We start from the raw sequence: 26,704 nt of genomic DNA on the forward strand, positions 1-26,704 counted from the left end.
TATCTGTGATCAAATCTTTTTTTGTGTGCATATAATAACTTTAATTACAGAAGACCAGTAATAAACACAAAAAGATCATCTTCTGAGTAATCTGATATATTTACAACAAACTAAAACTTTTTTGTAGAATGTGGGCGTCACTGTAAATAACTGTACGAGATAAAAATAGATATGAAACCGTTATCGCAGTGCATTTTACTTCTATATTTTTGCATACTGATTTAATTTTGTCCATCGGATGTCTCTATAATGACAGCTGAATGAAAAACGTACAGTAAGGTTTCATTAGTTAACACGATGAATTAACAGAATACTATCATTTATTAATCTTAATGTTAATTTCCAACAAATAGGCTATTATAAATACTGAAACAAATGTATTGCTCATTGTTCATATTAGTTAGACCTTATTGTAAAGTGTTGCTGAATATATATATATATATATAAAAATTATAATTTGCACTGATAAACAGAAACATGAATTAACAAAGTAAATAAATCAATTTGTATTATTTAATTGTATTATTAATTTGTATTCATCTTCAGTGTGTATGTGCTTCATAAACACAAACAATAACATTCACACAAAAAACTTTACACAATGAGACACATTTACACAATGATTATATGTGCATTACAAAAAGTGCTTTTATAAATGTTGCTTTTATAAACTGGATGTTGATGATATTTCATAAGCTGAAGAATTATATCCTAATGAACAAATATTACTGATAACCAACATTCATCTAAATGAGATGTGCATCAGTCTTTGCTCCGTAAGGCACGTGTGTGAAAGTCTTCAGACTGTATTTCACATTAATAAACATTCACCTGAGAGTCTGCATACAGCAGAATTCATATTTCATCTCTTTCATCTTTGGCTCACACTTATATTTACTTTGATAAACACTTTAAATCAGCTGGATTATGATCATAATAACTGGCTTTATAATACTGTAAGTTCACAGAAGGTCTCTTGCACTTTCTTGCAGAGTTCACGTGTCCCAGAATCCTTTGCGTCTGAATATTGTTCACGTCCAGATATGACCACACTTCCTCTGTTTGACTGGTTCACGTCAGCGAAGCAGATTTTCCCTGAAATTATGATAGCTTAATGATAATGATACATAACGAGCAACTGACACCATACACGTGCTCTTCATACTGAATATTAGTTCATAAACTGCTTGTTTTCCTGTAAAAATATCTAAAAACTCTTAAATCAAGATATATTTACTGGAGAAGCAAAAAGACTTAAGACAGTAATACTTGTATTTTAAAATGAAGTGAGTTTATGCTTAAAACAAGAACAAAAATCAGCCAAAGATTCTCGTTTTCCCTTTGAATTAAGTAGATTTTTCCGCAGATATTTGTTCTTGATTCATTTTGAGACTTAATATCTTCAGTCATTTAGCATCTCCAGTAAATGTATGCTGATTTAAGAACTGGAAAACGAGGAAGAACGTGATATTTTGCAGTTTTGCTGAATAAAATCGTCTGTCCGGTCCTGACGCGTGTCAATGTTCATGTATTTGTCCTGTTCAGCTCTTCCTGTAAAGTGCACGTGTCACACGTGTGTCTGAAATGGCCGTTATTTGGTGGCTGTGGTTGGGCTCTACTTCTCGTCATTCCCAGAATCCCCGGTGCTCTTGATGATGTCGGGGCTGAGGGGCGGGATCCCGGCGCTGCTGATGTCACTGATGCGCTCCACCACACACTGGGCCGTCAGTCGGGCCTCGGGGTCGTGATCCCAGCACTCCTCAATGGTGGAGCTCAGCAGATGAACGCCCTGAAACACACCAGTTCCCACTTTATATCTCGCAATTCTGACTTTATATCTCGCAATTCTGACTTTATAACTCGCAATTCTGACTTTATATCTCGCAATTCTGACTTTATAACTCGCAATTCCTACTTTATATCTCGCAATTCCGACTTTATAACTCGCAATTCTGACTTTATAACTCGCAATTCCTACTCTATATCTCGCAATTCTGACTTTATATCTTGCAATTCCAACTATAACTCATAATTCAGACTTTATATCTCGCAATTCCAACTATAACTTGCAATTCCCACTTTATAACTCGCAATTCCAACTTTATATCTTGCAATTCCCACTTTATATCTTGCAATTCCCACTTTATATCTCGCAATTTGGACTTTATAACTCGCAATTCCGACTTTATATCTCGCAATTCCAACTATAACTTGCAATTCCCACTTTATATCTCGCAATTCTGACTTTATAACTCGCAATTCTGACTTTATAACTCGCAATTCCGACTTTATATCTCGCAATTCCGACTTTATAACTCGCAATTCCTACTCTATATCTCGCAATTCTGACTCTATATCTCGCAATTCCGACTTTATAACTCGCAATTCTGACTTTATAACTCGCAATTCTGACTTTATATCTCGGAATTCTGACTTTATAACTCGCAATTCCGACTTTATAACTCGTAATTCTGACTTTATTACTCGCAATTCCGACTTTATATCTCGCAATTCCGACTTTATATCTCGCAATTCCTACTCTATATCTCGCAATTCTGACTTTATATCTTGCAATTCCAACTATAACTCACAATTCAGACTTTATATCTCGCAATTCCAACTATAACTCACAATTCCGACTTTATAACTCACAATTCCAACTATAACTTGCAATTCCCACTTTATATCTCGCAATTCTGACTTTATAACTCGCAATTCTGACTTTATAACTCGCAATTCCGACTTTATATCTCGCAATTCCGACTTTATAACTCGCAATTCCTACTCTATATCTCGCAATTCCGACTTTATATCTTGCAATTCCAACTATAACTCACAATTCAGACTTTATATCTCGCAATTCCAACTATAACTTGCAATTCCCACTTTATAACTCGCAATTCCGACTTTATATCTCGCAATTCCAACTTTATATCTTGCAATTCCCACTTTATATCTTGCAATTCCAACTTTATATCTTGCAATTCCCACTTTATATCTTGCAATTCCCACTTTATATCTCGCAATTCTGACTTTATAACTCGCAATTCTGACTTTATAACTCGCAATTCCGACTTTATATCTCGCAATTCCGACTTTATAACTCGCAATTCCTACTCTATATCTCGCAATTCCGACTTTATAACTCGCAATTCTGACTTTATAACTCGCAATTCTGACTTTATATCTCGGAATTCTGACTTTATAACTCGCAATTCCGACTTTATAACTCGTAATTCTGACTTTATTACTCGCAATTCCGACTTTATATCTCGCAATTCCGACTTTATATCTCGCAATTCCTACTCTATATCTCGCAATTCTGACTTTATATCTTGCAATTCCAACTATAACTCACAATTCAGACTTTATATCTCGCAATTCCAACTATAACTCACAATTCCGACTTTATAACTCACAATTCCAACTATAACTCACAATTCAGACTTTATATCTCGCAATTCCAACTATAACTTGCAATTCCCACTTTATATCTCGCAATTCTGACTTTATAACTCGCAATTCTGACTTTATAACTCGCAATTCCGACTTTATATCTCGCAATTCCGACTTTATAACTCGCAATTCCTACTCTATATCTCGCAATTCCGACTTTATAACTCGCAATTCTGACTTTATAACTCGCAATTCTGACTTTATATCTCACAATTCTGACTTTATAACTCGCAATTCCGACTTTATAACTCGTAATTCTGACTTTATAACTCGCAATTCCGACTTTATATCTCGCAATTCTGACTTTATAACTCGCAATTCCGACTTTATATCTCGCAATTCCTACTCTATATCTCGCAATTCTGACTTTATATCTTGCAATTCCAACTATAACTCACAATTCAGACTTTATATCTCGCAATTCCAACTATAACTTGTAATTCCCACTTTATAACTCGCAATTCCGACTTTATATCTCGCAATTCCAACTTTATATCTTGCAATTCCCACTTTATATCTTGCAATTCCAACTTTATATCTTGCAATTCCCACTTTATATCTTGCAATTCCCACTTTATATCTCGCAATTTGGACTTTATAACTCGCAATTCCGACTTAATATCTCGCAATTCCAACTTTATATCTTGCAATTCCCACTTTATATCTTGCAATTCCCACTTTATATCTTGCAATTCCCACTTTATATCTCGCAATTTGGACTTTATAACTCGCAATTCCGACTTTATATCTCGCAATTCCAACTTTATATCTTGCAATTCCCACTTTATATCTTGCAATTCCCACTTTATATCTCGCAATTTGGACTTTATAACTCGCAATTCCGACTTTATATCTCGCAATTCCAACTTTATATCTTGCAATTCCCACTTTATATCTTGCAATTCCCACTTTATATCTCGCAATTTGGACTTTATAACTCGCAATTCCGACTTAATATCTCGCAAATGACTTTATAACTCGCAATTCCGACTTTATAACTCGCAATTCCGACTTGTCCAGTTACCGTGTGGTTGCTCCAGCTGGTCGGTATCTCTGGTCTCAGCCGATCCCTGATGACATCATCCTTCATGCTCTCCACACACGGATGCTCCTTCAGCTTCCCGAACGGAGGCTCATATTCCCGCACATCTGCAGACAGACACACAGACAAAGCTCTAAACATCAGTATTACACTTCAAAACAAAGGGGACGGGACTAGAGAAAGGCATTATGGGATGTCTTCACTAGGATTTTAACCAGCCAATCACAAGCTACACAAATAATCCAGTTTCCAAATCTGACATAAACGAGATTAAACAACAAAAACATGACAAACAAGAAGTGTGTGGTTTTGACACACACACAGACACACACACACACATACACTTTTAGTTTCGCATTATTACCTCCGGTGGCGCTGCATCTGGACGTGATCTCCCACAGAACCAGAGCCATGGAGTACACATCCGCCTGCTTGAAGGACTCGATGTTCTCCAGGTCCATCCGGGACTCCAGCACTTCCGGAGCCATATATCGAGCCGTTCCCACCTGGGAAACACACACAAGCTTGAGGAACACACACACCAGCTTGAGGAACACACACACCAGCTTGAGGAACACACACACCAGCTTGAGGAACACACACACCAGCTTGAGGAACACACACACCAGCTTGAGGAACACACACACACCAGCTTGAGGAACACACACACCAGCTTGAGGAACACACACACCAGCTTGAGGAATGTATAAACATATATATTATTCCAAATATATAATATATTTGTATATATATATATAATATACACTTTAAGTACTTTTTAATATATACTTATATATATATATATATATATATAATTTGAAATTTAAAATGTATAAAAATGCAATATATTTTTTTAAGTATATACTTAAAGTATATATTATTTTAAATCATATTATATTATATATAAATACAAAAAAATTATAATATTTTTACCTATTTAACAATTAGAAAATGTTTAAATCATGTATTTAAAATAAGTACAAATTTAAAATATTAAAAAAGTGTACTTTATTACTGTGAAAATCTATATATATATAGATATAATTTACAATAGTTATAATAATCATATATATAGTGTTAATTAATATTTGATATATATAATTATATAATTTTACAGTAATATATAATTTTACATTTTTCACCATTTTAAATTATTAAAATGATACATTTAAAATATGTACAAATTCTGAAAACAGAACTAACTAAAAACAAATTTATCTATAAAAATTATATATTAATCTAATAGAATTTTATATAACACACATATATATATAGCTTTAATTTATATTTGATTTGATATATATATATATATATATATATATCAGTTGAAATTTAAAATATATATTTTTATAGTATATACTTAAAGTATAATATAGTTTTAATTCATATTATATTATATATAAATAACAATTTTAATAATAATGTTTTGCCTGAAAGTCCTTGATTTCCCCACTAGATGGCGTCAGATTTCAGCCCCAGATTACTCCTCGTCTGTTAAAGGGCTGTAACTCTGTGTAGAATTACTCTTAATAACTCTATTAAAGACCTCAGTGCCTATACGGACTCACAGCACATCCGGGAACTTACCTGTCAATTTCGTCACCGGCCCCTTTTTAGGGAAAATAAACTAGACTTCCCATAGACTTCAATACAAAATGGCGGCACAAAACAACGTCCGCACACAGCCGGCAGGCGTGAATAACTGAAGAAATCCCCCAGATTGAACATGTCAAGTGATCATATGTCCAGCCGGCCGGCCGTAGAGCGTGAAAGACACATCCACAGATACATTTGGACAATTTAACCCTCTGGGATACTTCATTTATGGGTCACACTCAGGACCTTCGGGTCAAAAATGAGTAAAATTTGAGTAAAATCAATGAAATATATTTTTGTTCAATAATATTTTTTCTTTTCTTTTTTGGTGTTTTGAGATAATTTTATGATTTATAATGAATATTTATGCAGTAATTATGACCCATTTTTTCCCATTGAATATAATAAATAAAAAAAAAAATAAATAAAAAAAATATATATATATATATAGATTGGCGTGCCATTCCAAAAGCTAATGTGTTTGTGTGTGTGTGTGAGTTTTTTTGTCTGTTTTGCACTCTTGATGTTTTCGAGATCTTCACTGTTGAGTCCTTTTTTCTGCATCCTGGCTGATTTGTAGATTGTGTGCACAAAAAAACTCTGTATTTTCATATTTTTGCCAATTTCCCATTAATTTCCTATGGGGGTCATTTTTGACCCGAAGGTCCTGAGTGTGACTATTTTTTTACGACCACTTAGACTTTTCAAATCCTGTCCTGTTTTTTTGGTTGTTCATATACCAAGTAGAAATAAAGTCACCAAGTTTCGGACCATTCCGATGAAGCTACGATTTTTTAAAAAAAATTATAAAACGCTTCGGGTCATTTTTGACCCGAAGTACCCCAGAGGGTTAAAAACATGTCCCTTCATTCTCCCAGCTATTCTCTCGCGCTGCCATTTTGTATTGAAGTCTATGGGAAGTCTAGTTTATTTTGAAATTGACAGTTCCCGGATGTGCCGGTAGTCCGGATTGCTCTGGTTCAGTCCTGATGTTTGCCTAAGGGTTGTCATTCTCAAGGGTTTGAGATGTTCCTGTTCCCTTTTGTTGACTGTATTCTCCTGGATTTTTCTCTCCGATCTGATATTTAAAGGGATAATTCACCCAAAAATGAAAATTAGCCCATGATTTACTCCCCCTCAAGTCATCCGAGGTGTGTATGACATGACGAGCGGACCAGAGCGTTAGTCTTTCAATCGGCAGGCGAACTTTCAACACTTTTTCCATAAATTGAACAGGGAAGGCGGTCGGCTGAAAGTTTACTATATAAAGTTTTAAATATGGATTTTTTTTTACACAAACCCGTCAATTCGCTTCAGAAGGCCTTTATTAACACCCCAGAGCCGCGTGGAGCAGTTATATGACGGACAGATACACTTGTTATGGACTTCAAAAAAAGAGCAACTATGAATCCAATTCTAATGCTTGGATTAGCCTGGACTTCTGTAATATAACTCAGATTTTATTCGTCTGAAAGAAAAATGTCATACACACCTCGGATGACTTGAGGGTGAGTAAATCATGGGCTAATTTTCATTTTTGGGTGAACTATCCCTTTAAGGAGAGCTCTTGCCTCCCAAGGACTGTTGTTTGAGTTGATATATACTTAAATGATTAGTTCACTTTGAAATAAACTTTTGCTGATAGTTTACTCACCCCCATGTCTTCCAAGATGTCCGTGTCTTTCTTTCTGCAGTGGAAAAGAAATTAAGTTTTTTGATGAAAATATTCCAGGGTTTTCTCCATATAATGGACTTCAATGGGCTCCAAACGGTTCAAGGTCCAAATGACAGTTTCAGTGCAGCTTTAAACGACACCAGATGATGAATAAGGGTCTTATCTAGCCCAACCATCAGTTTCTGCGAGAAACCCAGCAGTATTTATGCTGTTATTTTACCTCTTATCAGACGAGCGTGATCATCTCTGAGCTCCGCCATAACTTCCGGCAAGTGAGGTCAAATTAGATCGTGGTCATAGATGTATACGTAGATGCCTCATTAGCGACTGCACGGATCAGTAGAATGAGGCATCTACTATCGATACATCTAATTTGACCTCACTTGCCGGAAGTTATGGCGGAGCTCAGAGACGATCCCGCTCGTCTGAAAAGAGGTAAAATAATAGCATAAATACTGCTGGGTTTCTCACAGAAGCTGATGGTTTGTCTAGATAAGACCCTTATTCATCATCTGGTGTTGTTTAAAGCCCTTTGAAGCTGCACTGAAACTGTCATTTGAACCGTTTGGAGCCCATTGAAGTCCATTATATGGAGAAAAACCCTGGACTGTTTTCATCCAAAACCTTCATTTCTTTCCGACTGCAGAAAGAAAGACATGGACATCTTGGATGACATGGGGGTGAGTAAACTATCAGCAAAAGTTTATTTAAAAGTGAACTAATCCTTTAAAGTGCCGGCTGTTGTTGGTAATGTTGTGTCGAACACCTCAGCGTATGAACCTCTCACCTGTCCGCTGTTGGCCAGCTCTTCCGGAGACGTGGAGCTGTCGAGTCTCAGGCTGAGGCCGAAGTCGCACAGGCAGCAGGTGAGGTCGGATTTCACCAGGACGTTTGTGCTCTTCAGGTCGCGGTGCACGATGGCCACTTTGGCCCGTCCGCACGCCGTCTGGTCGGAGTGCAGATGAGCCACGCCCCTCGCCAGCGACCCGCCCAATCGGCACAGCTCGTCCCAGCCAATCACGTGCTGCGACAGAAACTCCTGCAGGTTTCCTCGCTCGTGATAGGCCGTTATCAGCCAGTATTGCCGCGCCGCCTTCCGGTCCTCAGCGGTCAGAAACTGCAGGACGTTCTCATGCCGGAGCTCGGCGTCCGAGAAAATCTCCCACTCGGTTTTCCACGAGGCGTATTCGTCGTACGGGAATATCTTCACCGCCACGGTCTGGAAGGATTCGCTGGCGTGCTTGAGTTTGGCCCGGAAGACCTCGGCGAAGCGGCCTTTCCCGACCCCGGAGTCCAGCTGGATGGGCAGCAGCTCAGTGTTGTGGTTCAGACTGTTGGCCTTGGCGGAGCTGCTGTCCGACCGCTCGTCGTCGCTCATGATGATGGCGCAGGTCTCGCTGTCCATGCCTTTGGTCTTCGGCGCGTTGAGTTTCTGCTGCCAGCACACACAGTAGATGTAGAAGAGCGAGACGAGCAGGACGGCCAGGACCAGGGAAGGAACCAGACAGATCAGCAGCAGGGGCAGGAGCTTCTTCTGATCTTCTCCTGGAGGATCTGGACCTGCATCTGAAGACAACAGGAGATTTACTACATTTATGCATTTTGGCAAACCAAAGCGACTTACAGTGGCCTTATTACAGGGACAATCCCCCTGGAGCAACATGGAGTAAATTGCCTTGCTCAAGGAAACACCGCTGGGATCGAACCAGCAACCTTCTGTGTATCAGTTCCATGGTTTAACCCATCTCACATTACTCCATTTTTAACTTTCTACTACTCCTACTTTAAAGGGTTAGTTCACCCAAAAATGAAAATTCTGTCATTATTTACTCACCCTCATGTTGTTCGACACCCGTCAGACCTCCGTTCATATTCGGAACACAAATGAAGATATTTTAGTGTAAAGCTGATGCTGAGAAAGGCTTCAGATAGGCCTCCATTGGCATTCAGTACATTTACACTCACAAGACCCATAAAAGGCACTTAAAACGTCGTTACAAAGTCCATCTCACCACAGTGACTCTACAATAATTTTACGATGCGACGACAATAGTTTTTGTGCGCAAAAAAAAATCAAAATAACACCTTTATTCAACTTGTTCTCTTCTTCCGTGTGTGCCTCCACGACGCATGCGCGAGAATATGACGCAGATCCGGCGTTCGGACACATGACCCAGAAGAGATTTGTGTACAAGCAGAGGAAGACGCGCGTGTCTAAGCTGTTGAATTCTACATTGATCGTGCTTTAGGTCTCGGCGTAGTTCTCAAATGGGGCTTAAGTGTGCATTTCATGGATTCCCGAACGCCGGCGCTACGTCATATTCTCGCGCATGCGTCGTGGAGACACACACGGAAGACAAGAACAAGCTGGATAAAAGGTGTTATTTTGATTTCTTTTTGCGCACAAAAAAATTATTGTAGAGCCACTGTGGTGAGATGGACTTTGTAACGACGTTTTAAGTGCCTTTTATGGGTCTTGTGAGTGTAAATGTACTGAATGCCAATGGAGGCCTATCTGAAGCCTTTCTCAGCATCAGCTTTACACTAAAATATCTTTATTTGTGTCTGAAGATGAACGGAGGTCTGACGGGTGTCGAACGACATGAGGGTGAGGAATTAATGACAGAATTTTCATTTTTGGGTGAACGAACCCTTTAACACTAAAACCACCAGCGGGTAAAATTGACCCATGCAGATTATTACTGTATTGATACGGCTAAAAACAAAATATGTCCCCTCGATTTATAAAGCGTGCGCACGTTTTACTAATTCGTTCCCTCGATTTGCTGAATCATGCGCATTATTTATAAATTGAGGGAACGAATTAGTAAATCGTGCGCACGCTTTACTTTTTTTTTCTTGCATGTCATGTGCGGGGCTCCGTATAAAATAGAGACTAGGCCTTCAAAATAAATTTTTTTGAAGGCAGATTAGCCCCTCTTTTGGAATTATTAAAGAAATCATGCAACCATGTGTGTAACCACTAGAGGTCTCTATGGAGGCTTGAGAATTCACTAGTTCCGTTTTGAACACATGTAATGATTTTTTTTGGTTGGATTTGAATATATATATTTAAAAATCTCAAAGACTATTTATAATAAAGTTTTAGATATTTTTTTGTTTGTTAGAAATATATATTTTTTTCTTTGAATTTGTGTTTTTGCAGATTTCCCATTGATTTTCTATGGTGGCCATTTTTGACCGAAGAGCACAAGTGGGAGTATTTTTTTTTTCGACCAATTAGCATGCTCGAATCATGCCCTCAATGTTTTGGTGTGTTTACAAACCTAATGCTAGAAAAGTCACCAACTTTCATATCATTCTGATGAAGCTGTGCTTTTTAAAAAATTCCAAATGTGGTTCATAGGTTCAGTTTTTCATAGGTGTGTGTGTGTGTGTGTATAAGTGTGCGTGTGTGTGTGAGTGGATGTGTCAATATCACACTCTTGATGTTTTAGATTAGAGTGTCACCCCTTCACTGCTGTGTATATTTATGTTTGTAGATTGTACACTAATATTCAGTGAATTTTTGTGTGTTTGCCGATTTCCCATTCATTCCCCAAGGTCGGTCATTTATGACTGAAGACAATGAACGTTACTTTTTTTTACGACCAATTAGCATGCTCGAATCATGACCCCAATTTTTTGACTGTTTACATACCTAATGCAAGAAAAGTCACCACATTTCATATCATTCCGATGAAGCTGCGATTTTTACCATTTCAAAACAGAAAATGGACCGAAGAGCACCAGAGGGTTAAGCAGATACACTAATCACTTTTTGGTGACTATAGGCTAAACCCGCCTGCAATGACGACGATTAGATGGAAATAAATACATATTTGGGTGGTGTAATGTTATAATAAAATGTAATTAATCCCATATTAAGATAACCCATGATATTTAAATGACTAAAATACCCTAAATAGACAATGAAGAGCAATAATAATTCACAGCACTGCATACACTGTAAAAAAATATTGTTGGTTTAACTTAAAAAAGTAAGTAACCTGGTTGCCTTCAAATTTTTAGTTCTTTGAAATAAAACAATTGAGTTAATACAATGAAGGAAATTGGTTTAATAAATAGAAACTCAAAATATTATTGTATCTGAAAGATTGAATGATTTTGTTATTTTAGTATCAATGAGATACTATTATAGTTTTTGTTAATATTTTTTAATTTGATTTTATTTTGATCTCTTCTGTTTTCATTTTAAATTTAAGGTTTTAGTCTTTTTGTTTTTTACATTTTTATTATTTTTAAATATGCCAGTATAGTTTTTGTTTAATTAAGTTGTAGTTTATTTTAATACTTTTAAAATTTGAAATGTTAACTTGGCAAGTAGCTCAAATAAGTAAAAGTAAAAGATAATAAAAAAATGGTCAGAAAAATAAACTCTGTGTATTTAGTTGGCAGATATTTGTTCTTGTTTAGCTCAAACTCAACCCTTTTGATCAGTTTATCATAAAACAGACTTAATATCTGTCATTTTGCATCATCATGTGTCTTGATTTCTGAATGTTTAAACGTTTGTGCTGGAAAACAACACACAAACTCTGAGGAGGAACATCATTTTTTGCGATGTTTACATGTGGACGGACGATCACAGATCTCTTCTGCAACACACACTCACATGATGCGCTTCCTGTCTAACTAATCTAAATCTAGATCCTAGCCATTTCTGAAAAAGAAAAAATCGTGAGTGGTGCTTTCCTTCTGCAAAAACCCCCATTTTAGAGTAAACACACAGTGACATGCAGCACAACACACACACACACACACACGTGCGCAGACACACAGAAATAACATGCGGCTCTAAAAACACTGAGATGAACTTTAAACACAGACAGGAAACCACACGTCTGAACCTTCAGCAGCTCCACACACACACACACACACACACACACACACACACACAGCAGTCATTACACAAGCCTGACACACACTTCCAGAATGAGTCTTAAGATGGACAGGAATGTGTCTTGACTTGTTCTCTGACAGATGAGAAGCCCATGGTCTGAAAGTGCTGGAGGTCTGAGTGTTTGCTGGAGACTCACCGTCAGTGAAGATGAGGCGGTCGTTACACTCTTCTGCATTACAGGAGCAGATGTAGAAGTCGTCCTCCATGCCCTTGACCTGCTTCATCTCACACCGCTGGCTGCTGAAGTCCGTCAGATACTGCCCGTGAAACGGCAGCGCTGGATTGTGGCAAACCGTCTCGATTGTGTTCCCTTCACTTCTCCTCCTGAAACACAACAGACGTCAGTTTGCCCTAAAATATGAAGCATCAAAACTGTTCAACATTTCAACTGGTCATTGGTAAATAAATAATCATTTTTAAAAAATGATGCGTTACTTGCAGTGTTAATTTTGACAGCAAATTTTGATTTAGTTTTAGTCATATTTTAGTCACCTGAATTGTTTTTTGTTTTAGTCTAGTTTTAGTCGACTAAATAACATAAGCTTTTAGTCGACTAAATATCATAAGCTTTTAGTCGACTAAATATCATAAGCTTTTAGTCGACTAAATATCATAAGCTTTTAGTAAACTAAATATCATAAGCTTTTAGTCGACTAAATATCATAAGCTTTTAGTCGACTAAATATCATAAGCTTTTAGTCGACTGAATATCATAAGCTTTTAGTCGACTAAATATCATGAGCTTTTAGTCGACTAAATATCATGAGCTTTTAGTCGACTAAATATCATGAGCTTTTAGTCGACTAAATATCATAAGCTTTTAGTCGACTAAATATCATAAGCTTTTAGTTGACTAAATATCATAAGCTTTTAGTCGACTAAATATCATAAGCTTTTAGTTGACTAAATATCATAAGCTTTTAGTAAACTAAATATCATAAGCTTTTAGTCGACTAAATATCATAAGCTTTTAGTCGACTAAATATCATAAGCTTTTAGTTGACTAAATATCATAAGCTTTTAGTCGACTAAATATCATGAGCTTTTAGTCGACTAAATATCATAAGCTTTTAGTCGACTAAATATCATGAGCTTTTAGTCGACTAAATATCATGAGCTTTTAGTCGACTACATATCATAAGCTTTTAGACTAAATATCATAAGCTTTTAGTCGACTAAATATCATAAGCTTTTAGTCGACTAAATATCATAAGCTTTTAGTCGACTAAATATCATAAGCTTTTAGTCGACTAAATATCATAAGCTTTTAGTCGACTAAATATCATAAGCTTTTAGTCGACTAAATATCATAAGCTTTTAGTCGACTAAATATCATAAGCTTTTAGTCGACTAAATATCATAAGCTTTTAGTCGACTAAATATCATAAGCTTTTAGTCGACTAAATATCATAAGCTTTTAGTCGACTAAATATCATAAGCTTTTAGTCGACTAAATATCATAAGCTTTTAGTCGACTAAATATCATAAGCTTTTAGTCGACTAAATATCATAAGCTTTTAGTCGACTAAATATCATAAGCTTTTAGACTAAATATCATAAGCTTTTAGTCGACTAAATATCATAAGCTTTTAGTCGACTAAATATCATAAGCTTTTAGTCGACTAAATATCATAAGCTTTTAGACTAAATATCATAAGCTTTTAGTCGACTAAATATCATAAGCTTTTAGTCGACTAAATATCATGAGCTTTTAGTCGACTAAATATCATAAGCTTTTAAGACTAAATATCATAAGCTTTTAGTCGACTAAATATCATAAGCTTTTAGTCGACTAAATATCATAAGCTTTTAGTCGACTAAATATCATAAGCTTTTAGTCGACTAAATATCATAAGCTTTTAAGACTAAATATCATAAGCTTTTAGTCGACTAAATATCATAAGCTTTTAGTCGACTAAATATCATAAGCTTTTAGTCGACTAAATATCATAAGCTTTTAAGACTAAATATCATAAGCTTTTAGTCGACTAAATATCATAAGCTTTTAGTCGACTAAATATCATAAGCTTTTAGTCGACTAAATATCATAAGCTTTTAGTCGACTAAATATCATAAGCTTTTAGTCGACTAAATATCATAAGCTTTTAGTCGACTAAATATCATAAGCTTTTAGTCGACTAAATATCATAAGCTTTTAGACTAAATATCATAAGCTTTTAGTCGACTAAATATCATAAGCTTTTAGTCGACTAAATATCATAAGCTTTTAGACTAAATATCATAAGCTTTTAGTCGACTAAATATCATAAGCTTTTAGTCGACTAAATATCATGAGCTTTTAGTCGACTAAATATCATGAGCTTTTAGTCGACTAAATATCATAAGCTTTTAGTCGACTAAATATCATAAGCTTTTAGTCGACTAAATATCATGAGCTTTTAGTCGACTAAATATCATAAGCTTTTAGTCGACTAAATATCATGAGCTTTTAGTCGACTAAATATCATAAGCTTTTAGTCGACTAAATATCATAAGCTTTTAGTCGACTAAATATCATAAGCTTTTAGTCGACTAAATATCATGAGCTTTTAGTCGACTAAATATCATAAGCTTTTAGTCGACTAAATATCATAAGCTTTTAGTCGACTAAATATCATGAGCTTTTAGTCGACTAAATATCATAAGCTTTTAGTCGACTAAATATCATAAGCTTTTAGTCGACTAAATATCATAAGCTTTTAGTCGACTAAATATCATAAGCTTTTAGTCGACTAAATATCATAAGCTTTTAGTCGACTAAATATCATAAGCTTTTAGTCGACTAAATATCATAAGCTTTTAGTCGACTAAATATCATAAGCTTTTAGTCGACTAAATATCATAAGCTTTTAGTCGACTAAATATCATAAGCTTTTAGTCGACTAAATATCATGAGCTTTTAGTCGACTAAATATCATAAGCTTTTAGTCGACTAAATATCATAAGCTTTTAGTCGACTAAATATCATAAGCTTTTAGTCGACTAAATATCATAAGCTTTTAGTCGACTAAATATCATGAGCTTTTAGTCGACTAAATATCATGAGCTTTTAGTCGACTAAATATCATAAGCTTTTAGTCGACTAAATATCATAAGCTTTTAGTCGACTAAATATCATAAGCTTTTAGTCGACTAAATCTACAGTAGAGTCTCCTAAAATCTAATGAGTTTAGTTAAATTGTAATACATTAAGCATTTAAGCATTACATAACTGACTATCACTTAATAAGAATTATTAATAAAGACACAAAATAGAGCTCAATTCACTTTTTTGTTTGTTTTTTAAAAACATCTATATAGTTTTTATAACTTTGTATTTCTGTTTTAGTTAGTAGGCCATATCAGGTTAAGCTAAAGCTTCAAATAAGTGTTTTTTATTTTATTTTAGTTAACATTTATTTCATTTCAAGTAATGAAGATTTTTTTAAATGGTTTTAGTGAACTATTATAACCCTGATACTTTGATACTTTATTGAATATGTGTCAAATACTGGTCTTTCCTCCTGACTATGAATTAAATGGGAAATAAATTAAATACAGTTTATTGTGTAACCAAAAACGAATATATAATGCGTGACTTTTAATTGCAAACAAGCTGGAAATACACCGGGACTCTTATTTTGAAATGTGCTTTACTATTGCAGTTGCAGGAGCTCATTCAAGTTCAGGAGATCAAATATGCATTGTTACAACCGTCTAAAACATATTACTATATAAACATCGTAAAGTAAACATTGTCATTATTCATCAGCATTAGTTCATAAACAATAGCCGGTCATAAATGTGTGTTATTGACTGATTGAGCCGCTCTGGAGCTGGATTGGGGGTGTGTGAGCCTGTAGGTTAGATCAGTTCAGATCAAATGTGCTCATCTGTGACACAGGACATCAGTTCTGACCGCATCTCTTCTCTAATCCACCCTCACTAACATTTTGTCTCGTTTTTATTTGTTGACGAAAATGACAGTTGATTTTCCTCATTGTTTTTGTCATCCAACACTAGTTTTTATTTAGTTATCATCTCGTTTTCGTTAGTGAAGAAAGGTTGTTGACGAAAATTACGATGAAAATGATTTGTCAACGAAATTAACACTGGTTACTTGTTGTCAACACTATATTGGCAAAAGTGTTGTGACGCCTGCCTTCATATGCACATGAACTTCCCATTCTTAATCTGTAGGGTTTCATATGGAGTTGCAGCTCTAACTCAAGGTTTAGGAGTGTGTTTATGGGGATTCTTCTAGAAGCGCATTTGTGATGTTGGACGAGAAGGCCTGGCTCTCAGTCGCCGCTCTAATTCATCCCAAAGCTGTTCTATCAGGTTGAGGTCAGGACTCAAGTTCCTCCACACCAAACTCGCTCATCATGTCTTTATGGAGCGACGCTTTGTGCACTGCACTGCAAAAAATGCTTTTCTTACTTAGTATTTTTGTCTTGTTTTCAGTCCTAATATCTAAAAAATCTTACATTAAGAAGCATTTACTAGACGAGCAAAAGTTTTTGTCTTGTTTTGGGACAAATAATCTGACAAAGGGGTAAGCAAAATAATCTTAATTCAAACAGAAAACAAGATTATTTTACTTATTTTAAGCAAAAACTCCCTTAATTTTGAGTTATTTTCCCCCAAAACAAGACCTTTCTTTTAACCCTTTAGGCGCCAGAGGTTTTTTCCTAAAACGTTCGATTTTGACATCTTAATTTCAAAAGGCTATATCTTAAAAGTGATAAAACATAGAGACTTTCTGTAAATTAGAGAAATATTAAGGATGACCCAAAGTTCATGTAGGGATTACATTTTCCCATCTAATTTGCATATTATGACGTCATATGGTGGTGGCCATCGTGGATTATAGAATTTTCATGAAAAGTCACGTTTAAATTATAAAATGCAGCACTTCTTTGCCCCCAAAATGTCCCTCACCTTCTGTATGCAATATTGCACAATACTGAATGCTCAGGTAAATAGTAAATAGTAAACAAACTGTGTAAATCATTACTAATAAATGGTAGAAACAAACCGAATGCATGTAGCGGTTGGCCTTTTGCTGTAGAGATTTTCCATTTACTACATACAGTAGGCCCTCTGATTCCATGTATGGGGCACATGTATATTATTCATATGACACACAAACACAAGTAGACAAGACCTGTTTAGTTCAAACCCCCACTCTGCCTCCACGTTGCCCGCTAACTGTCCTATGAATACTTCGACCTCATCTAACATACCCAGTGGCATTAGACAAAGTCTCCACCACAATACTGTCGCCGCAATTGCGGAGAGGCACACGGTCAGAAGACAAAGCTTCATGGCTAGCGCGGTAAAAATCTCCCGCCTCGTTCCCCACAACACGCCTGCTAACTTCGCGATGAACACTCCGACCCCGGGAAACATTGTTTCCACCACTGACATTGGGCAAAGGATTCACCGTTTGTGCTATACTTTCACTTTCAGAATCATGTCATCTTGTCGAGTAACTCGACCGTGGCGCCTAGAGGGTTAATTCAAACAGAAAACAAGATTATTTTGCTTATTTTAAGCAAAAACTCCCTTAATTTTGAGTTATTTTCCCCCAAAACAAGACAAAAACTTTTGCTTGTCTAGTAAATGCATCTTAATGTAAGATTTTTTTAGATATTTGGACGGAAAACAAGACAAAAATACACAAAAAAAACCCACCCCACAATCCCCCCTCCACCAAACTTTACACTTGGCACAATGCAGTCAGGCAAGTCCTGTTCTCCTGGCGAACGCCAAACCCAGACTCGTCCATGTGATTGTCAGACAGAGAAGCGTGATTGGTCACTCAGAGAACACGTCTCACTGCTCTAGAGTCCAGTGGCGGCGCACTTTACCCCACTGCATCCCACGCTTTGCATTGCACTTGGTGATGTAAGGCTTGGATGAGCTGCTCGGCCATGGAAACCCATTCCAAGAAGCTCTACACACTGTTCTTGAGCTCATCTGAAGGACACAGAAGTTTGGAGGTCTGGAGCTCTTGGTGACTTCTGTGACCCTCAGTCAAGTCAACTTAATTTATATAGCGCTTTTAACAATGCAGATTGTTTCAAAGCAGCTTTACAGTATTAAACAGGAAAATAATGCAGCATGCGCTGACCCCGCTCTGTGATTTCACTTCGTGGCTGAGTCGCTTCCACTTTGTTATAATCCCACTAACAGTTGAGCGTGGAATATTTAGTAGTGAGGAAATGTCCCGAATGGACAACCGATCACGGTCTGTTACATCACAATCGCTCTGGCTCAGGGCCGTGCAGAGAGTTCTTCAGGGGCAGGGGCTCAAATGTAAAAAATGGGCAATATGTAAATATATATATATATGTATTTTTGATTAAATAAATGCAGGCTTGATGAGCATAAGGATATATAGATATATATATATATATATCCAGCATCATTACTCCACTCTTCAGTGTCACTCTTCAGTGTATATATATATATATATCCTTATGCTCATCAAGCCTGCATTTATTTAATCAAAAATACAGAAAAAAACAGTAGCCTAATATTGTGAAATTTTATTACATTATGTTCTTTTTAACTTTTTATTAATCAAAGAATCTTGAAAAGAGTATCACAGTTTCCACCATTGACATTAAATCCTCATATTTGAATGATTTCTGAATGATCATGTGACACTGAAGAGTGGAGTAATGATGCTGAAAATCCAGCGGTGATCACAGGAATAAATTATATTTTAAATTATTTTAAAATAGAAAACCATTATTTTAATAATATTTCACAATATTGCTGTTTTTTAACAAATAAATGCAGGCTTGATGAACATAAGAGACTTTCATAATGCTGCATAATATTCAAAAATTGTAATATAATAAAGTCCTTTCACGTCACCATTTCGCCAGCCTACACTTCAGATTATAGGCCTGTAGGTGCCGGTGGCACTTGTTTTTTTTTAACTTTGATAGTTTCATGAAATAGTAAACGGTGTATCAATATACATAAATACAAGTGAATTTAACACTTACCATTAATGCGACTTTTGCTGCTGTGGTTTTGTGCAGGGATTTGTTTGTTAAAATCCATTTTGTCAGTGATGCAATTTATAAAATGAGACAAACCGCAGGAAATCGTTCCACAAACGTTAGTTCGTCTGTCCATGTAATTTTCAACCGATTTATGAATAAGAACAGAAAATTACCGCTCCACTTCACATCGCCCAATGGAATTTGAACTTGCTTTGCCAGATCACGATTGGTTGGTTTATATACATGACAAACGGGCATTGGTGAATTGCGTAATACTTTAAAATATATAATATATAGATTTGTAATTAAATCAACACATTAGCTCTGATTATGGATGAAAAAAAAATATTGGTTTACTTTTTTTCCCGTAAGGCCACACACTCTCTGAAAGGACCATATTTGGCTCGAGAGCCGCTTCCGAACAGAGGAAAATCAGCTGTCAATCAAAACGCACGCAACCCATAGCAACGCGTTACGGCAACGCCTCAACAGAAATTGTCCGACATTAGAGCCGTTCGTTACTACTGTATACATTGTCATGTTATAATAATCACATTTATTTAGTTTTATTGACCACGATATTATCATTGATATTTGTCTGAGAGGGGCACTTTTGATTCATTTTGAAAAAGGGCAGGAGATCGAGCACCCAAAGCCCCCCCCCCTGCACGTGCCTGCTCTGGCTGTGTGTTTTCCCTCTCAGAGTTTGACTGGAACTATTTCCTGCGGGATTATCTGGAAGTCAGACAGGATTTCCTGTATCACAGTGAGGCCATTTCCTGATTAACGCGGTCGAAGTCGACATACATGCTGCGTCCCAATTCGCCTACTTATACTACGACCTAAAAGTATGTACTCTTTTGTGAAGAAAAAGTACATACTTTTGAGTGTGTAGCAGAAGAGTATGCAAGCTTTGGGACATACTACTTTGTATTCTATAACGGACTCTGTTGCTTAGTTACGTGCATCCCATCACCATTTAAACTGCCCAGTCAATCATCGTCACAGTTCAAATCCTCCACATTTAGTTTAATTTCCTATCGTATCGGAGAGAAGTGTAGTCGCTCGTTGATCTGCCATCTGTGGGTCTTAATGTAGAGACTCCTCTCATGTGTTTGCAGTTTAAATATAATGATGCATTTAAAACTTAATGGCCAAACGTATCATTACAGAAGTTCTAAATGCTGCTGCAAGTGAAATATAATGTGGATAACACTGAATAAATATCTTTTCGTCAGGTTAAATACTGATAATTGCTCACTCAAACCCCTTTATCTAACCCTCTCTACTTAACCGTCAGACTCGCGTAACCGTCATATTTGTAGTTTGTTAACACTTTTTATCCGCGTTTGTAGTTCTAATCAAATCCTCGTCCATCTCGCAATGGGTTGTGGGCAATATCAGCCGTTAGAGTGTGTGTCGATCTGCACTTCGGATTCTGACCGGAAATAGTCGACCATCCGGGAATCTTTGGAATACTCTTTTCAACATACTACGATTTGAGACATACTAATTCTTTTTTCGAATACTATTTAGTACGGATAGTATGCGAATTGGGACGCAGAATTGGGATGTCATTCAGAGAGATGTCTACAGTACAGATGTCTAGACAGTAATGATGTGAAATGGAGCATCTGACAGAAGTGTTGACGTACCAGGCACTGACGCACACCTGCTCTGGATCCTCGCAGATGGCCGTGATGTTGCAGGAGGATTCGCAGACGCCGGTGGCGTTACACGTCGTAGACTCGATGTCGCAGAACTTGCAGAGCTGAGGGAGTTTGAACGGCTTCCTTTCTGATGCACTCACTGCAAAAACACAGAGAGAGAGAGAGAGAGAGATTGAATTCCTACATGCAAACAAATACACATCTATTCAGTGTTGATGATATTAAAGGGTTAGTTCACCCAAAAATGAAAATTCTGTCATTAATTACTTGTCGTTCGACACCCGTCAGACCTCCGTTCATCTTCAGACACAAATGAAGATATTTTAGTGTAAATCTGATGCTCTGAAAGGCCTCCATTGGCACAATGGCACGGTTCACTCTCAAGACCCTTAAAAGACACTAAAGACGTCGTTACAAAGTCCATCTCACTACAGTGGTTCTACAATAACTTTATGAATCGGCGAGAATAGTTTTTGTGCGCAAAAAACCCTAAATAACGACTTATATAGTGATGACGATTTCAAAACACGGCCTCATGAAGCTTCAAAGCGTTATGAATCAGTGAGTCAAATGATGATTCGGATCGCGTGTCAAGCCGCCAAACTGCTGAAATTTGGCGATTCAAACCGCTGAATCGACTCACTGATTCATAACGCTTCGAAGCTTCATGAGGCCGTGTTTTGAAATTGTCATCACTATATAAGTCGTTATTTAGGGTTTTTTTGCGCACAAAAACTATTCTCGTCTCTTCATAAAGTTATTGTAGAACCGCTGTAGTGAGATGGACTTTGTAACGACGTCTTTAGTACCTTTTAAGGGTCTTGAGAGTGAACCGTACATTGAGCCAATGGAGGCCTTTCAGAGCATCAGATTTACACTAAAATATCTTCATTTGTGTCTGAAGATGAACGGAGGTCTGACGGGTGTCGAACGACATGAGGGTGAGTAATTAATGACAGAATTTTCATTTTTGGGTGAACTAACCCTTTAAAGCATATTTGCAGTGCATAGGAAACCAGAGGCACATACAGTATAACTCATTTATAACTCATGGAGGAACATTTCAGAGAATACAAAAGACAAAGCAAAAATTCCATCAAACATACATTTAGTTTCATTTCTAAATGTACACATTCCCTCCAGAATTGTATATGTTTGCTTTGTATCTTTCTAGTGAATTTTTCTCACTTTATTCCCCTTTATCTTGCTCACTATAAACCCAACATTAAGTATAACCAATTTAAGTTTAGAAACAATCTGTTGTATTTATAATGTCACACTTTATCGAACAGTTTAAATGTATTTTCATACATACAAATTATAGATGGATTTTAGGAAGGGGGTCCCTCATATAAGGTTCATCATATTTGGGGGTCCTTCTTGGCATCATAAAGGTTTAAAACCCCTGGTATAACTAACTCTGACACACACACACACACACACACACACACACATCATGTCTGCACTCACATATAACTAACTCCGACACACACACACACACACACACACACACACACACACACACACACACACACACACACACACACACATCATGTCTGCACTCACATATAACTAACTCCGACACACACACACACACACACACACACATCATGTCTGCACTCACATATAACTAACTCCGACACACACACACACACACACACACACACACACACACACACACACACACACACACACACACACACACACACACACACACACACACACACACACACACACATCATGTCTGCACTCACATATAACTAACTCCGACACACACACACACACACACACACACACACACACATCATGTCTGCACTCACATATAACTAACTCCGACACACACACACACACACACACACATCATGTCTGCACTCACATATAACTAACTCCGACACACACACACACACACACACACACATCATGTCTGCATTCACATATAACTAACTCCGACACACACACACACACACACACACACACATCATGTCTGCACTCACATATAACTAACTCCGACACACACACACACACACACACACACACACATCATGTCTGCACTCACATATAACTAACTCCGACACACACACACACACACACACACACACACACACACACATCATGTCTGCACTCACATATAACTAACTCCGACACACACACACACACACACACACACACACACACATCATGTCTGCACTCACGTATGACTATCTCCGAGTCGTGGTGGGGCTGGCTCAGCAGCATGCGTGCGTTGCACTCGTGTCCCGTACAGGCGCACAGGCGGAGGTTGAGGCCGGACGCGTGTCTGATGGTCAACACACAGTCTGAGCTGCTGTAGTCCTCCATCATCACGCCGTGCAGCGGCTGCCTCGGGTCGTGACACCTCGTCTCCACGGTAACGATGCCAGCATCCCTCCACCTGGAGGACAGAGATGAGGATCATCAATCCTCAGCAGTCATCACTTACTCTGCACTGTGCAACTTTTCTGAACGCATCAATATGTCAGATGGATTGATAGACGGAGGGATGGAAATGGTTGGATGATGGACGGGAAATGTCAGATGGATGGATAGACGGAGGGATGGAAATGGTGGATGAAATTCATCCATCTCCGTCCATCCATCCATCCAACCAACCACTTCATCCATCCATGCGATGGATGAAATGGTTGGATGGATGGATGGAGATGGATGAATGGAAATGGTCAGATGATCGATGGATGGATGGATAGAAATGGTCAGATTAAGGACGGATGGATGGATGGATGGATATGGTGAGATTATAGATGGATGGACAGAGATGGATGGATGTACGGAAATGGTCAGATGATAGAAGGATGGATGGATAGAAATGGTCAGATAAAGGACGGATGGATGGAAATGGTCAGATTATGGATGGATGGATGAATGGATGGAAATGGTGAGATTATAGATGGATGGATGGACAAAAATGGTCAGATAATGGATGGATGGATGAATGGATGGAAATGGTGAGATTATAGATGGATGGATGGACAAAAATGGTCAGATAATGGATGGATGGATAGATAACCCTAAATGGGTTAGCTCCAGTGTATTTAACTGATCTTTTATCGCCCTACAATCCATCGCGCTCTTTAAGATCACTAAACTCGAGGCTTCTGGTCATTCCTAGGATATCTAAGTCCACTAAAGGAGGGAGGGCATTTTCACATTTAGCTCCTAAACTCTGGAATAGTCTTCCGGATATTGTTCGAGGTTCAGACACGCTGTCCCAGTTTAAAACTAGATTAAAGACGCATCTCTTTAGCCAAGCATTCACATTATAATTAAGTTTTATACTACAGTTAAATCGCACCAACAGCATTAATATTCTGAACAGCAGCTATGCTAATTATTTCCCATCTGCTTTTCTGTTGTTATCTCGGGACACTAGTCCCGAGGTAACTAGTTCGTCAGCTCCAGTTTGTATCCAGCCTCTGATGGAGACTTCAGATGCCCCGACACCTGTGATGAGACGACTCGACGCCTGTGAAGAGACGACTCAACGCCAGCGTTGTTATGGCCTAAAATAATACATGATTGATTAAAGGGTTAGTTCACCCAAAAATTAAAATTCTGTCATTAATTACTCACCCTCATGTCGTTGGACACCCGTAAGACCTCCGTTCATCTTCAGACACAAATGAAGATATTTAAGTTGAAAGCTGATGGCTGAGAAAGGCTTCACACAGGCCTCCATTGGCATTCAGTACATTGACACTTCCAAGATCCATGAAAGGCACTTAAAACGTTGTTACAAAGTCCATCTCACCACAGTGGCTCTACAATAATCATACAATGCGACGACAATAGTTTTTGTGCGCAAAAAAAAATCAAAATAACACCTTTATCCAACTTGTTCTTGTCTTCCGTGTGCGCCTCCACGACGCATGCGCGAGAATATGACGTAGCGCCGGTGTTCGGGAATCGATGAAATACACACTTAAGCCCCATTTTGAGCACTACGCCGAGACCTAAAGCACGATCAATGTAGAATTCAACAGCTTAGACACGCGCGTCTTCCTCTGCTCGTAAACAAATCTCTTCTGGGTCATGTGTCCGAACGCCGGATCTGCGTCATATTCTCACGCATGCGTCGTGGAGGCATACACGGAAGTCGAGAACAAGTTGGATAAAGGTGTTATTTTTATTTTTTTTTGCGCACAAAAACTATTGTCGTCGCATTGTATGATTATTGTAGAGCCACTGTGGTGAGATAGACTTTGTAACGACGTTTTAAGTGCCTTTTATGGATCTTGGAAGTGTCAATGTACTGAATGCCAATGGAGGCCTGTGTGAAGCCTTTCTCAGCCATCAGCTTTCAACTTAAATATCTTCATTTGTGTCTGAAGATGAACGGAGGTCTTACGGGTGTCCAACGACATGAGGGTGAGTAATTAATGACAGAATTTTCATTTTTGGGTGAACTAACCCTTTAACTTATCCTAACATTTTTTCTTTAACATTCTCTTTTCTAACATTTTTCAATGTACATTTATGAAATGCACTTTCTGTGAAGCTGCTTTGAAACAATGTGTATTGTGAAAAGCGCTATACAAATAAATTTGAATTGAATTTGAATTGAATGATGGATGGATGAAGGGATGAAAATGGTGTGATTATAGATGGATGGATGGACAAAAATGGTCAGATAATGGATGGATGGATGAATGGATGGAAATGGTGAGATTATAGATGGATGGATGGACAAAAATGGTCAGATAATGGATGGATGGATAGATGATGGATGGATGAAGGGATGAAAATGGTGTGATTATAGATGGATGGATGGAAATGGTGAGATTATAGATGGATGGACGGAAATTGTGAAATTATAGATGGATGGATGGATGGATGGATGGATGGATGGATGGATAGATAGATGATGGATAGATGGCTGGACGGATGGATGGAAATGGTGAAATTATAGATGGATGGATGAATAGATGATGGATAGATGGATGGACGAATGGATGGAAATGGTGAGATTTTAGATGGATGATGTATGGACGGATGTATGGATGATGAATGGATGGATGGATAGAAATGGTCAGATAATGGATGGATGGATGGATAGATGGAAATGGTGAGATTTAAGATGTATGTATGGATGGATGGATGTATTGATGTATGGGTGGATGTATGGATGGATGGATGGATGGATGGATGTATGGGTGGATGTATGGATGGATGGATGGATGGATGTATGGCTGGTTGTATGGATGAATGTATGGATGGATGTATGGGTGGATGTATGTGTGGATGTATGTGTGTATGTATGGATGGATGGATGGATGGATGGATGGATGTATGGATGGATGAATGTAT

General features: G+C 37.5%; 1 protein-coding gene across 3 annotated transcripts in view; it reads right to left on the reverse strand.

The window, feature by feature from the left end:
• Positions 1–303: 303 nt before the first annotated feature.
• Positions 304–26,704, reverse strand: part of tgfbr2a (transforming growth factor beta receptor 2a) — a 30,745-nt gene continuing 4,344 nt past the window's right edge. The window contains exons 3-10 of one of the 3 annotated variants that reach the window (XR_013817558.1): positions 23,557–23,774; positions 21,350–21,503; positions 12,830–13,017; positions 8,557–9,335; positions 4,863–5,004; positions 4,481–4,605; positions 1,435–1,789; positions 304–1,236 (exon numbers count right to left, since the gene is read on the reverse strand). Coding sequence is in view for 1 of the 3 variants with exons in the window: in XM_079830129.1 (XP_079686255.1) it covers positions 1,616–1,789; positions 4,481–4,605; positions 4,863–5,004; positions 8,557–9,335; positions 12,830–13,017; positions 21,350–21,503; positions 23,557–23,774 (1,780 nt within the window). In the remaining 2 variants the exon portion in view is untranslated. Of the gene's footprint in view, positions 1,790–4,480; positions 4,606–4,862; positions 5,005–8,556; positions 9,336–12,829; positions 13,018–21,349; positions 21,504–23,556; positions 23,775–26,704 lie in introns of all 3 variants that reach the window. The other 2 variants (XR_013817559.1, XM_079830129.1) reach the window with 2 other exon arrangements.

Source organism: Gobio gobio, assembly GCF_949357685.1.
Source record: "Gobio gobio genome assembly, chromosome: 11".
NCBI lineage: Eukaryota > Metazoa > Chordata > Actinopteri > Cypriniformes > Gobionidae > Gobio > Gobio gobio.